The 14,894-nt window shown below is 36.7% G+C and overlaps 2 protein-coding genes across 2 annotated transcripts; both read left to right on the top strand.

Annotated features, from left to right (window-relative positions):
• The first annotated feature begins 1,173 nt into the window (after nucleotides 1-1,173).
• On the top strand, nucleotides 1,174-7,774 carry LOC18053985. Its single transcript, XM_006450287.2, has 8 exons — nucleotides 1,174-1,569; nucleotides 2,039-2,723; nucleotides 2,822-2,910; nucleotides 3,048-3,146; nucleotides 4,068-4,707; nucleotides 4,835-5,935; nucleotides 6,048-6,168; nucleotides 6,395-7,774. The coding sequence occupies exons 1-8, from the start codon at nucleotides 1,489-1,491 to the stop codon at nucleotides 7,680-7,682; spliced, it is 4,104 nt and encodes a 1,367-aa protein (XP_006450350.2). The 5' UTR covers nucleotides 1,174-1,488; the 3' UTR covers nucleotides 7,683-7,774.
• On the top strand, nucleotides 7,703-14,767 carry LOC18053984. The gene is made up of 13 exons (XM_024192445.1): nucleotides 7,703-8,210; nucleotides 8,645-8,695; nucleotides 8,854-8,992; nucleotides 10,047-10,130; nucleotides 10,177-10,246; nucleotides 10,698-11,165; nucleotides 12,716-12,880; nucleotides 13,002-13,181; nucleotides 13,766-13,879; nucleotides 13,960-14,142; nucleotides 14,257-14,301; nucleotides 14,430-14,508; nucleotides 14,721-14,767. Exons 1-13 carry the CDS (start codon nucleotides 7,703-7,705, stop codon nucleotides 14,765-14,767), a joined length of 2,133 nt encoding a protein of 710 aa, XP_024048213.1.
• The last annotated feature ends 127 nt before the right edge of the window (nucleotides 14,768-14,894 follow it).

Genomic DNA, 14,894 nt, shown 5'->3' with positions numbered 1-14,894 from the left:
AGTTTCACTTGCCCTTTTTCTTTTTGAGGGAAATGTTATAAGTTGGAACTCTTTAATTTAGTATGTTTCAAATTTAAATGGCTGTAAGTTCTTGTAAGATTATTTTACTGATAACCCGACACATTTTATTCCATTTTATTATCATGTCACCCATTTAGTAAATTTTCAATTTTTTATTGTAAAAAATATATTTTTAATATGTTTTTATTGCACTTTTCTAGAAAAGTTGTAGTGCTATCTTCTTAAAATCAAATTATTTTATATTGTGTTCGTGTGGATTTAATGAGTTGTGTCAAATATGTATAAGCATTGGCATCTTTATAGAAAATTGCACTAACAAAGAAGACTTAATTATGTTGTCTAAATCCACATGTTCAGACAATTGTGTACATGTCGGTGTCTTAAAATTTGTGCGTGCAAGATTATTTTTATATTTCTTCAACAAACTAGTTGTCCCAGACAAAAGGCAAAAAGATGCGAGTAATTAACCCTGTGGCAAATAGTTTTGCCCTATTTATGTATATACCTTTAATTATATGTCAATTAATTGCATTACGAAATCAAATATTTTTGTCTTATTTTTATATGAAATCATCATTTTGATCAGTATTTTATTTTAATAATATTTTAATTAATTACATTACGAATAATAATTAATTTAAATTATAGTATGAAATTAAATATATAATTCAAAATCAACTCGTGGTTCAGATAAAAAAATATATATATATATACTTTTCTTTAAAAACGAATGTAAGTTGAGCTAAGCTAGTAAGAGGGCTAGGATTTGCCTTGCTCCCAAGTGTGGGTGAAATGAGCTTTTTTGTACTTGGCACGAGAATATGCTTCCTATCATCCAAGCACAGCCATTAAGCGGACCCCACTAGAAATTTCCCCACCTCTGCAACTCCCGCCAATGCCCTTATAACACGTCTCAGTAACCTCACCCTTTCGCGGGCGTGACCTAATTGTTTTGTTTTTTTTTCCTGGAACGGTACAGTGTCTATTCACTTTATTTTTGCCTTGCGGAATAAATACCAGCTGTATTCACAATCAACGGCCCACACTCTTCCACCAATTTATGCCATCGCCAGAATCCCAGATCCAACCGTTCACATTTACTCAACACATTACACGCGTCAACTTGTCAGCGTCTAGTCAAATCCTGCCTCGAGGTGCTTCAATTTTGCAGATTCTTTAATCACACTCTCGCTCTCTCTGTAAAGTCTCTTTCATTTTTTCCTCAGTTTCTGCAACTCCTCTCTACCACTCCTTACAACTTTTATCGCTCTCTCACTTTTTTTGGCCGCAAAATTTAGGGTTTATTCGTTGCTTAACTTCAACAGTGTGTCAATTTGAAACTCTGGCCGGGCATTTTGGCTTGGCCTCTGATTTTAGTGATAATATTTTTGTTTTTTTTTTAGATTTATTTTATTTTGTGTTTTTTATGGAGAAAGGTTAGGATTAGGGTTTTGAGAGTAGCGAGGGATGGAAAATTCATGGCAGATAAAATGTGGTTCATCGACGCAACCAATGGCCTCATCAACATCACTGGAAACCCGAAATCAGGTTTGACGATAATGCGCTGTCGTTTCATTGTTACTTACCTGTTGTTACTGTTATTGTTTAGGCAAGTTGGCCAATAGTGAGAACTTCTCTTCATGGACAAGAGTTTACATGAAACTATTTTTTTTTTTTTTGTTTTACGATATTGTCACATATATGGCACTGAAATGTCTTACAGAAAGTAAAGTAGGAGAAACATAATTCACTGTAATAGAACGAAAGAAAGAAATTGGAGGAGTGTTTCGTTTTGTTTGTAATGTTCAAGTATTTGTGTCCTTTCCTTAAAATTTGTATTATTAGAAGTTATGATTTGTTTGAACTTTGTGTTATTCAATCAAATAGTAGTTTTTATTGACGGTAATGAACTGATTTCTCAGTGCGTGGAACAGTGCAGATATGTATGGATTGTTTTTGTTTACTACTTGGTTTGGCATCTCCTTGGACTTATGAATTTATTTTTCATTTCATATAGAGGGAGATGGATTCTGGCTACTGCTCTTATCCTCATGGTACACATGGTTTAAGATCTTCTGGGCGTGGAAAGGTGCAAGATTCCTCAGTTCCCAACATCCGGATTGGATCTTCCTGCAGGCAGGGCAATGCTGAACTGGGAAATTCATTTTTGGCTCTTCTTTCTGCACCCCCATCATTGTTGCAGTGTGATTTTAAGGAACAGTCAAATCTGAAATCTTTCAATGCCTCTTCTAGCAAACTCCCTTTTGATGGTGGAGTTGTAATCAGTACTTCTGTTGGAAGTGGTGTTCCACCAATTGCTAACGGGTTACTATCTGAATGCCAGAGTAACCAAAATGTCCAAAATGGGGCAAGCCCCATCTTCTCATCCAGAGTTGTGGCGAATTCCAATTGTAGTACCAAATATGGCTTGCATGATGGTCTTGAAACTGTGAACGTAAGTCTTCAGAGTTCAGACCTTGCTAAGGCAATTATTCATCAGTTGGTTTCTAGTAATGAGAGAGCAAAGGATTTTTCTTCCATAAAAGGAAAATGGCATAATACAAGTCTGGGACATGCAGCAAAGATTCCTAGCTCATGTATTCCAATATCACATAAAGAGCCCCTACAATCAAATTCTTCTTTGCCTTGTCTTCCATCTGCTTGTACCAGCGAATGCCCTCGTGTAATTTGCTTGGGCGCAAGTAAGTGCTTTAGTTCCTCTCATCAAATAAGTGACACTGTTGTAGATGATATATACTGACATTTTTTGTTCTTTTTTATTGAAAATCGATTCGAGAAGGCGGGAATCTGCTTCTTAGCAATACAGGACTCCTTGGTATTGTTTGCTCATGCCATCATTTTCACACATCTGTTGCCAAATTTTGTGAGGTAGATTTTGCTTCGTTTTGACTTGATTTTTGTGTTCTTTAAATTATGTACAGTCTTCATGTTTTTGGAAACAATTTGCATTGCATTTGGCACTGGTGTTGTGCTTGAAGATTTGTTGTAACTTCTTTATTTTGCAGCATTTAGGATTATATGATGTTAACCCTGGGGATGCTGTTCGTATGGAAAGTGGAGAGACCATTGCTCAGTGGCGAAAGCTCTACTTCCGGAAATTTGGGGTAAGGTTTATATGCTTTTAGCTGCATTTTTTTGCATAAATACTTGAGAGTGTGTCTATGTTATCTTGTAAATACATGCACATAAGTATGAAGGAAAGTTTGGGTATTAACTAAGAAGTATGTGGATAGATAATGTGAAGTGTGATAGTCTAGTTATGAACTAGTTTTTGTTTTAGGAGCCACCTCTCTCCCCCCCCCCCCCCCCCCCCCCCCCCCCCTTAGTGAGTTTTCTTATGCTTGAAACTTGCTCTTATCGTCAGCCACCTTTTTTTCCCCCTTCCTCCTTGAGTGAGTTTTCTTCCATTTTCTTATGCTTGAAACTTGCTCTTACTTTCAATGGTCCAACTTAGAGCTTTTACCATATTCCTTGAGGTAGAGACAACATGGCATTCTAACTAGCAATGAATTGGTGAATCTTCAATGCTTATGCATGTATGAAATTAAGCATTGTATTTAGTTGAAATTTTTTCCCCAAGTATTGCGTGAATGGAAATCAGATCCCCTTTCCACCCATGTGAGCAAGGTTTGAACTCTAGACCTATTGCACCACCTGCAAGATTTTACCAATTGGCTTTAGTATGATCTTATATCATTTATGCTCTTGGGTTTACTTTGTAAAAAATTTATTGTGTCTGTCTAGCTGATAGCATGCAAGGCGTCTTTGTTTATTTAACAAGAGAGTCGGCCTTATGACATAGAGTGGTGGTATTGGTTGTATTTATAGTTACATTCCATAGGCATGCTCACATATGTTATGTTATACTCATGTACAACAACTATTGAAAGTGAGTATTTCTTGGGACCTTATAGTTCTTTAGCTTCTCATTTTTCTTTATCTTTGGAATTGAGAGTTGTATTTCTTATTGGCATGTGTTTGAAGCAACGAGAACACTGGGTGGTGATGTTTTTATGATGCTTTAGATCAGGGTTCCAGATGATCAGACTGGATGGGATTGGCCTGAAGCGTTATCAGCACCGGCTGGTTTGGTGAAATCTAGCATGGCTGCATCCAACATGCCCAACTATTCTGACTTAGCTAAACTGGTCAGTTCATCTGGGGGTTTAATAAAGCGAGGACAGCCCTGGGACAGCATTGTTTATCCAAAGAACCCTTATACTGACAAGAATTCAGTGATTGATGCTTTTCGTGATAAAGATCACAGTAATAGTCGGGAAAATACTAACCTAGTGATGGAGTGCCAAACGTCTAGGTGTTCAACATCTTCGAAGTTTGTGGATAGCGGACCAGATGGTGGCTTACAGTCCATACATGCTTACATTGATTCTTTTCTCAAGTCCAGAGACCCGTGCATCACCAACCCTGCACAAAATTCAAGAACTTATAATGAAAATTATGATGTCAGCAAAATAAAAAATGCATGTGATCCAGTTATTGCAGAGAGGGTTGCTACTTCATCGAACATAGAGTTGAGGCTTGGGCAACCATATCAACAAAGTCAATCTTCAGGAAATTCAGTTCCATTAGTCACCGAACCAAAGTTATTAGACACAGTTGTTGCTCAACCCAGGTCACTTTTCCTGGAGCAGATGACTAATAATGGTGCGTCATAAAACATTTTTACTTAGCATATTATTTATGGTATGTATCTTCTTTCAATATTAGCATGTTCATATGAATTGCTTTATGGATGAAAATTTGTTGAAGGATTAGTTTTTTAATTATGCAGCAGCTTATTGTGGGGAAAGAGTGGCACTCAGGCAAAAGTTCCAGTGCTCTGCCGGCCCTGCAAATTTATCTGCAAGAAATGAAAGCAATTTGAACATTGGTCGCCATGTATTTGGAATATCTAATGTCACAGATACCACCAAACTGGATAAATTTGATGGCAATGTAACCAAAACTTCTATGGTTCCATCATTAGCACATGTGAGTACAGCACCCGAGATGAATGCAAACTCTAAAGCTAATAATCACATGGTCAGTAGTGATCATATCATACCTAAGTCAGTTCATTGTGAGCCTTATTCTGCCAAGTCTAACCCAGTTCGTGTTCCCTGGACTGTTGTTGATGGTTCAGAAAGGCAATTGAATGTTTCTGAGTTGGGTTTCTTCAGAATTGAGGACAAGGGTAAGGGGGTAGGATGTACTGCAGATGGCTCTTATGCCAAAATAGATTCAGTTTCTAATATCGAAAAGCAGCAGGAGAGCCGGTGCACTTGCCCAGTAGCTATGGGTGGCAGCAAGGATCCTTGTTCTTCTGTTGTGCATGACAAGATCTATTATTCACATCAGTCATCTGGTGTGCCACCAGATGCATTTGATGCTCGAAACCTTTTTAACTATCCCGAGAAGGTACCTTCTCTTGGGAGCAGTAGACATACTGATCATCTTTTTCTCACATCGAAGGGTTCACCATGGGGTTCATCACAACTTCTGCAATCACAAGCAGTCTCGATGGCCTCTCCCCTTGCTACTTCAGCCTCTATGCAGGGGATGGCACCAGCTATCCCAACAGTAGAGGGAACTGGTGTAAGCCCTTATTTGCTTGATGATAATATGAGATTCCTTGCATTGAGGCAGATACTGGAGCTCTCCAAGCAGCAGCAAGCAATATCTTCCCTTGGGATGGACCAAGAGACTGGGAGAACAAGTAACTTTTCTAATGTCAACATACGCCCATTGGTTGGGCCATCAGCATTTGGAGAACAGACACCTGGACCTAATATTACCAGTCAACGAGATAGTTCTGCAGTTGCCATGCTATCACCCACATCTAGTGCTTATACTAAGCTGGGTGTAAATATTGAGAAATCAAGCCCTATAGCAGGCAAGAACTTTTACATTCTCTTCTTTGTTGTAAAATTTGAGTTATTACCTTCTTATCATCCATTTATTCCAGTTGTAGTATGAAGTTGTATGATAATTTTGTGGTTGTCCAGATTTGAACAACTCTTGTGAATTCTCAACTTGGATCTGTGGGAATCCATTGCTTTCTAGAGAAATTGACTTGCAGTGCCAATTTCCTCATGATCCTCCTTCGAATAAGCAGCTTCCATTGAGGTTAGTTTGGAACTATCATATTCTTTTAGATCTTGAACCCATAATCACTGTCCATATTATTTCTTCGGGATGTAAGATTCATATGTATAACCTTTTTGATTCCCTTTGTTTTTTTGGATTTGTCAAGCTTATGACCTAGATTTATTTGTATTTTCAATACCGTGTCAGGCTATCCTCTTTAACCCTTTTAACATCAATTTTCAATATAATTTTTCAAACTTGGCAGAAGTGAACACATCAGTTCATCAATTGAAAATGCAAAATGCTATCCAGGAGTATCCTATGCATATTTTCAGGGCCACTGTAGCTGTACAGCTTATAGTAAGTGTTTGGGTGGCAATTGTGAGTCAAGAATTGGAAATGCTCCAAATACCTTCAAGGACCAGGTGGGAAATGTCAATGGCGTAACCCCTACGTTAGTTGCTTCAGAGTTTGTGAAAGATGGCACTGATCTGAAGGAAAAAATAATTTCCTCAGATCAAAGGGCAAAAGTGACAGGGCAAGTACGTAAGAGTAATGTCTGTCATGCTTCTCAGTGGAAAGATGTGCCAAGCAAGTATAAAGGGGTTTCTACTGTGGCATGTTTAGACCTGTCAGCAGAAGATTTGTTAGATGGGAGAGGAAACATAGATGGACAGCTTGGAGATGCCACTTCTAAATGCTCTTATGGAACCATGAAGATACGTGACTCCTTGAAAGAGCAAGAAATGTCTAATATTTCGTCAGGATGTTCTGCTGCTGCTGTTACCCACACATCAGTTCAGGGCAACAATTTAGATTCTACTACTCCAGATGTTGGGAATGCCAGATATATAAACAAACATATAGTCGATGAAGGATCCGGAATTGACAAATGCTGGTCATCAGATGATGCACTTGAAAGTGAGAGAAGTGCTGAGTTCCTTGGCTCCAATTGTAAGACTAACTTGAGTAAGGAAGGATCTTCCAAAAATATTAACAATCTATCATCTCGTAGTCTTCTTGATGAGCTTAAGCTCCTAAATTCATTGACATGGAAAAAGAACAGGAAGCAAACCCATACCAGGCTTGCTGTTCATGGTAAGATCAATTTCAAAAAAATTGAGAGAGGCGTCAAAACTGGGAAGAAAAAGAGAGCAAGGAAAATCAAGATGCTGGTGCCACAGTGTCCAACTGGAGGCCCTTCTACTGTACCTTACAAATATCCTAAAGGTACGGACTCTTTGCCTTTCTCATCTGAAGATGTGAAAATGCATAACCCATCTTTTCAGGAAACATGTATATCTGGTGCTTGTTCACCTCAACCTATTTCTAAATGTGGAAGGTCATTGTCTTCATCCAAAGAACTTTTTCGTAAAAGAGATCTCCATATGATTTATGATGATCGAGATGGAAATGATTCTCAGATAGAAGCTAATCCTTGCAAAATCCACGAGTTTTCTGGTATTAAGGAGTTGGAAGGGCGTGGACTTCAGATTGTACTAGGAAGTCTCAGATGGCAGAACCAACGCATGTGCACACCAAAGATGGTGTGAGATGCAGGTCATTTGGTTGTATGAAGGCATTGTCTAGTGGTGAGGTAAATATTTGTTCAAGGAAGGTAAGGCCTGTTGTATGTGGTAAATATGGTGAAATATGTAATGAACTGATTGGAGATGTATCGCGGCCTGCGAAAATAGTTCCTCTAAGTAGGATTCTTAAAACTTCTAGAAGAGATACACTCCCAAATACTTGTGACTCTAAACAAACTTTCCCTGATGAGTTGAAGAAGACTATCTTTTGCGGAAGTGATGCTGGTTACAATGGATTCTCTAACTTGAAAGAAGAAAAAAGTGCGATCCATCATTCTTCTATTTGTAATGAAATGAACGTTGACCTTTCTTTAGAAGAAGATGAGAAGATGTTCACCAATGGTTTTGATGAGGAGAACTCAATGTTGGAGAAAAAACTTGATCATAAAAGCAAGAAAAACTGCAGTAAGTTGAACAGAAAGGTTTTTACTAAATCAAAGCCCAAGAGCAAGGAAATACGGAAGCGCAGTCTTTGTGAGCTAACAGATAATGGTAGTTATACCAATATCATTTTTATGTTTTTTCTTTTGAGTATTGTTGATGCTATTAGTAAAAATTAGAATTCAAGTTGACTGATTCATTGCCAAGAGATTATGTAAATAAGTAAGACCTAACTATTATCACTAAATACTGCTTTATCTACAATAGTGAACATTTACAGTATAATTGCCTACCTAGGCAGTTCAAACAGTCACCTGCACATTCGATTGACTGAAGCTGCTAGTGCTTTTGATTACTACAGTCAGTTCAATGTGTTGATCTATGACCTTTGACCCTTGACCCATGTGGTCAGAAGGTTGATTGACAATTGGTATTTCTGCATGCATGTCATTAAGCCTTTTTATTTTATTTATATTGCTAGCCTTAAGGGGATATCCTGCAGCCATCCTGACTTTCTGGTGACTGAACTTGCTAGTGCTTTTCAGAGTTCCTGTCTATTCCAGATGTTGATTTTTGCCCTTTAGTGCTTTCATGGAGTCAGTTAAGAAGAGTGGGTTTAGCTCATTTCACAAGTCAATATAACCTCGTGTCAATTGGTCTTATGTGACCAAACTTGTTTATTTTACTACTTGGTTCATCCCATGGTTCCTTATTTAACACTTCATTTTACAGTACTAATACTTTTAATTACCAGGAAAAAAATCCACTTCCGAAAGCTTTTCCCTTGTGAAGATCTCAAAATGCATGCCTAAAATGGAAGCGGGGAAAGTTTCGAAAAATGCTGTGGGTAGCAAGCAAAACATTCGTGCATCGAGCGAAGTTAATTCTGAAAAGTAAGGAAGTTGATACTCAAAGATGTCTGATTAGATTATTTATACTGACAGAATTCCTATGAAATATAGTAATTGATATTCGTATGTAATTATGTATATCTATCATAGCTAGTTTAAGTATACTGATGGTTATTTTGATCTTATGGTAATACAGATTGAATCCAGAGCACAGATCTCTTTATGTTATGGATTCAGATGCATTCTGCTGTGTGTGTGGAGGCTCAAACAAAGATGAAATCAATTGCTTAATAGAATGCAGTCGATGTTTTATCAAAGTAAGTGGCAGTTCAGCACTATTTCAATTCTATTTCTTCTGAATCTCTCACTATTATTCCATTAGTAAAACCTTGATATATGAATGTTGGATAACTTAATAACCTTGATTAAATATTAAAATCTTCTGGTCTCTACTTGGGCCAATGTACTAAATTAATAATCTCACTAAATGCATGAGATAATTTTTTTTTTTTTCAAATCCTTTAGGGTCCAATGAAAATATAAATTAATAATTAGTCAAATACAAAAATACTAATAATAATTAACATATAAAATTCATAATATTAAAGGGCTTTTTTCTTGACAACTCTAATTTTCTCACTTCAACTCTTTTAAAAAATTCTAATGATTTGAGAGTAAACATAAAACTAGTGACCAATATATTTGTAGAGTTCATGTTCTATGTACTTTAAGCATCTATTCTAAAACACTTTATCTTCTAGGGTATTAAATTTGAGAAGTACGTACAACAATTTTATGTCTATGTACCATGTATTTACGTTAATTTTTGGGCTTCTATGTACATGTTCATAACATTTATTAATATATATTTTTTTTTTATATACATGATAGCTTTTGAAATTCGTACATGAATCTAGGTCAAAGGAATAATACACATACCAAGATGACACAAGTAATTAAAATATAAAACTCTTAAATTAATAATTATTCATTTATCGATAAATAAAAAAACCCTGCTAAGATGATATTTTTTCTTAGTCCCAACAATATTATTTTATAGAGGTTTTATTGTACTAATTAGGGTCATGATATGTAGGTGCATCAGGCTTGCTACGGTGTTTCCAAAGTTCCTAAAGGCCACTGGTATTGCAGACCATGCAGAACCAATTCTAGAGATATAGTAAGACCTGGCTTTTACTTTAAATAATAAATGTTTTTTCATGCAGTTTTAGGCATTCTGTAATGAACTGCATTTCCTGTGCTGTGTCTTATACGGTGTTGTTGTATAATCTCTTGGTAAGATGCACATAACCCTGCTACCAATGTTTCCAACTAGAGTGTTTTGAGAGTAGTAGGGGTTATGTTTCTCACATCCATATAATGGATCACAACTTCATAGTTATGTAACTTTGGGTCCAAATTTGTTTCCTAGTTTTGAAATTACCATCTGATGTTTTTGAATTTGTTTGAAATTGAGGTGGGGAGAAAAGGGATAGATAGCTGCATTAAGTCCTCAGAGCATATTTGTTTAAGTGTGGGAACATTTTATGATTGATAACCTAATATTTATAATAAAATGTATAGATTTTGCTCGTTTACAAGATTATTCAATGTTTGTCAAACTGCTTTTGATCTGGTAATTTTGGTTTCTTTAGGGAAGAGTTTGGCACATTTGAAGTCGCTAGATGCATATTTGATCTCATTTTGTTGCCTACTTACACTGAGTTTCTTTAATACTTCTCACTAGGTTTGTGTTCTTTGTGGTTATGGTGGTGGGGCAATGACTTGTGCGTTGCGAAGTCGCACAATTGTGAAAGGCCTTTTGAAAGCTTGGAATATTGAAACTGACAGTAGGCACAAGAATGCTGTCTCTTCAGCTCAAATCATGGAAGACGATCTCAATATGTTGCATTCCTCTGGGCCTATGCTTGAAAGCAGTATGCTTCCTGTTTCTAGACCTGTAAATACTGAGCCACTAAGTACTGCTGCTTGGAAAATGGATTTTCCAAATCAATTGGATGTTCTTCAGAAATCCTCGGGCAATGCTAATAACGTGAAGGTACATAACAGCATTACTGCTGGGGCATTTGATTCAACTGTTAAGCAGTGGGTTCATATGGTCTGTGGTCTCTGGACGCCTGGAACACGATGCCCAAATGTTGACACCATGAGTGCTTTTGATGTATCTGGAGCTTCCCATCCCAAAGCAAATGTGGTAAGTGTTGAACTTAATGAACTTTTTTGGTGGTAAGCTTTGAATTTAATAAACTCTAGGTGAATAGCATAAATTTGGCCTTAACTTTTAAACCATGGCTGAATTTAATTGTATGTGTAATCACACAGGCAGCTGTCATGGTAGTAAAACACGTTAGATATCTTCATCTTTAGAATAGTTTTTTTTTTTTTCACTTGTGCATTATCTATATCTTCTGCCACATGATCGATGCATTTTTGCAAGTAAATGATAATATTCACTAATGTGCATTTGTCGTGACCTGACAAAAAGCCCATATTTTAGGTATATTGCTTCCTTTTTGTCATATGTAGTGAATTTTTGCTTAAGTTTTTTCAATCAAAGTTCCTGAAAGTCTCATAGGCTTTCTTTGCCATCTCAATAGCGCACAGAATGTCAAAATTTTCCCTCTATTCTTATATATTTTGCTTTTCTGTGAACATCTCTAGAGGCTTTGGATGAATAACCCCTGTAGGCCTAAGTTCAAAATTTTGGAATTTGAATAACATATTTGATTGGAAGCAGAATATTTAATGGATGTGAAGGAATAGCAAATAGGGCAGCCAGCTGCTTTATTTATGCAAAATTGCAAGCCATTCCGTCAAAAGTTTTGAGACTACAAGTGTAAAATAGGTTGTAAACACAGCCTTCAAATTGAGAATTTCTGAACTTCAAAATTTTGATAGTTGCTTGTCTCTCTTGTTTCTGTAATGAATTTCTAAATATGGTAACCTTCTTCCCCAGGTTTGCTCTATATGTAATCGACCAGGCGGCTCATGCATCCAGTGCAGGGTGGTTAATTGTTCTGTGAAGTTTCATCCTTGGTGTGCTCACCAAAAGGTTTGGCTGATTATAATTCTTCTTGTACTCTGTGAAACTTGTCTGATTAATAATTATATTATAATCATGTCATTACTTCATTGTGGAGGTAAAGATTGGTACTTGGTATGCACGTATTTTCCTTTTTCATTGTTTTGCATAAATGCAATTATTCTTTCCAGTTTGAGGGTATTTTCTAGCAAGTTCTGTGTGCCTGAATTTTTTTTCCCCTTTTTTTGAAGTCCAAACATAATCTGTATAGGCGTGTTTAGTTTGTTTTTGAGTCACGTATAGCTAATAACTTCATAGTTCCTTTCATACATACACGGTAGGGATTGTCTTTCCCTAGTCCTTAAAACTTGCTTTAGAAGGAAAATGCTGTGACATTTATGATAAATGAATGCTCCAGAAAAATAGCAAGATGTGATCTTTCTTGCTCTTTTTGAATCAAGATATCAGTTGTGGATCATGTATTCTGAATAGCACGAAGAGTAGAGCTGTACGCTTTCTCTGCCTGGAAACTATTACTAATGTTTTTAAAATTGTTCTGATGGTGTTATTCTTTCACTGTTGGCATTTCCAGTTATTTTTGTTTATCTTCTTTTTTACCTCTTTTCTAAAGCTGTTATGATTATAAAGTATAATAATCTTTTGAATGGTCATTTTTTTTCTTTGGCATGTGATTTTCAGTTTCTCTGTTGTACTGATTGCAGGGTCTTTTGCAAAGTGAGGTTGAAGGGGCTGAGAATGAAAGTGTTGGATTTTATGGAAGATGTGTGCTCCATGCCACTCACCCCTTGTGTGAGTCTGGTAGTGATCCCTTTGACATTGAGGTGGTTTGTTCAATAGAAAAGGAATTTACCTGTGCTCGTACTGAGGTATTAGTCCAGTGTTTGATTTTGTGGTTCCCACTCTATTCTAGGGTTTGGGGAGGAGACTAATATCTGACTGCCTGACTTATTATGACATCTTGTACTGATACTTTTGCTCTATGTGAAGGGTTACAAGGGTCGGAAGCGTGATGGATTTTGGCATAACCTTCATGGTCAATCAAGAGGAAAGAGTGCATGCCTTGTTCCCCAGGAGCAGTTAAATGCTTGGATTCACATTAATGGGCAGAAGTCATCCACGAATGGGCTTCCAAAGCTTACGGTGTCAGATGTCGAGTACGATTGTCGGGTATGTTGAAGTTCCTTTATACTGGATAATGGTTGCTTACTCATTTTTTTAACAACAATTGAATTGCATTATAGTTGAGTAAGCACCATTAATAATCGAAAATTCTGTCCTCATAAACGTTCTTTTCATGATGCAAGTGTAATGGTTACTTGAGACTTTTATGTGGTTGATGGAAACACTGACCAATATGGAAAACACGTGATCTTAACTTTATGGTTACATAAGGTGGATGAGATATTGTGGTCTTCAATTGTAATTACACAGCTCAAATTTTAATTTTTTACATTATATTATTTTGATATGATCCTTTTGAACTATAATCCTGTAGTTCTTACAATTAAAAGAATTTGCGGATTTGACCTTTGTTTCAGTACTTATAATGGCATCTTGAACTTTTTTATGATATTTTGTCTGCCAGAATAGTTAAAGGTACTGTCTGTTTTGCTTCCCCCAAAAATACCTATTTCAATTTTTGTTGCAACAGCTAATATTTGTTGCAGCATTTTTCTGTATTAAATTTTAGCAGATATGGTTCCATGATAAATATCCATGTTTGAAATTTTTGTCTTTCTAATTATTTGCAGAAGGAATATGCTCGCTACAAGCAAATGAAGGGTTGGAAACATTTGGTAGTTTACAAGTCTGGTATTCACGCCCTTGGTCTTTACACATCTCGGTTCATTTCCCGTGGTGAAATGGTTTGACCTGCTTGTCTCATGAAATGTAAAAAGTCGTTTTTTCCCTCTGGCTTGAAAGCATAATGCGCTGTTCCTTGTAGGTGGTTGAGTACGTTGGCGAGATTGTGGGGCTACGGGTGGCAGATAAAAGAGAAATTGAGTATCAGTCGGGTAGAAAACTTCAGTACAAGAGTGCCTGCTACTTCTTCAGGATTGATAAAGAGCACATTATTGATGCAACCTGCAAGGGGGGAATTGCTAGATTTGTCAACCATTCATGCCTGGTAATAAACCATTTTACCATTGTCCAAGTAGGTTATGAAACAAATTAACATTGGCCTATGAACTTCAAGTGTTTTAGTTGTCTGATTTAAATCTGATTTCTTTGTTTTGACCAGCCAAATTGTGTTGCCAAAGTGATTTCTGTGAGGAATGAAAAGAAGGTAATTCAGAACTCATATATTACTGTTAGTTGGTCATTGGTTTATTTATACAAATCTGTGAGTGATTCGAGGGCCGGTTTGATTGTATGGTTTGTCTGGATGCTTAAATACTGATATCTTGGTTGCAGGTCGTATTCTTTGCAGAACGAGACATTTATCCAGGCGAAGAGATAACTTATGATTACCATTTTAACCATGAAGATGAAGGTAAGAAGATCCCTTGTTTTTGCAATTCAAAAAATTGCAGGCGATATTTGAACTGATGAGATATCCAACCTTCCATGTAAATAGTCGTCGTTCATTTTTTGTATCACCGTCAATCCAAATGGGTTGTTGAGGGTTGTTGATTTTTGGCTTCTGCCTAAGGTAAAAGTATTATCCGAAGTACAAACATTCTGGTAATTTTGTTGATAAAAAAGGTGTACATATAGAAGAGCAGAAGCTACCAACTTTGGAAGAATTCTAATGTATATTGCCCTGCCAAGAAGAGTGTTCATTTTTATTTTTAAAATAATTGCCTCCGGAAGTGCATAAATGCTTCCGGTATCGACCATCTAAAGTTCGCTGAAAGTTGGAAGCAAACGCTAATTTCC

This window comes from Citrus clementina, unplaced genomic scaffold (genome assembly GCF_000493195.1).
Source record: "Citrus clementina cultivar Clemenules unplaced genomic scaffold, Citrus_clementina_v1.0 scaffold_1, whole genome shotgun sequence".
In the NCBI taxonomy this organism is placed as follows: Eukaryota; Viridiplantae; Streptophyta; class Magnoliopsida; order Sapindales; family Rutaceae; genus Citrus; species Citrus x clementina.
Note: the sequence above shows the minus strand (reverse complement) of the source record. Positions and strands in the feature narration are given on the sequence as shown.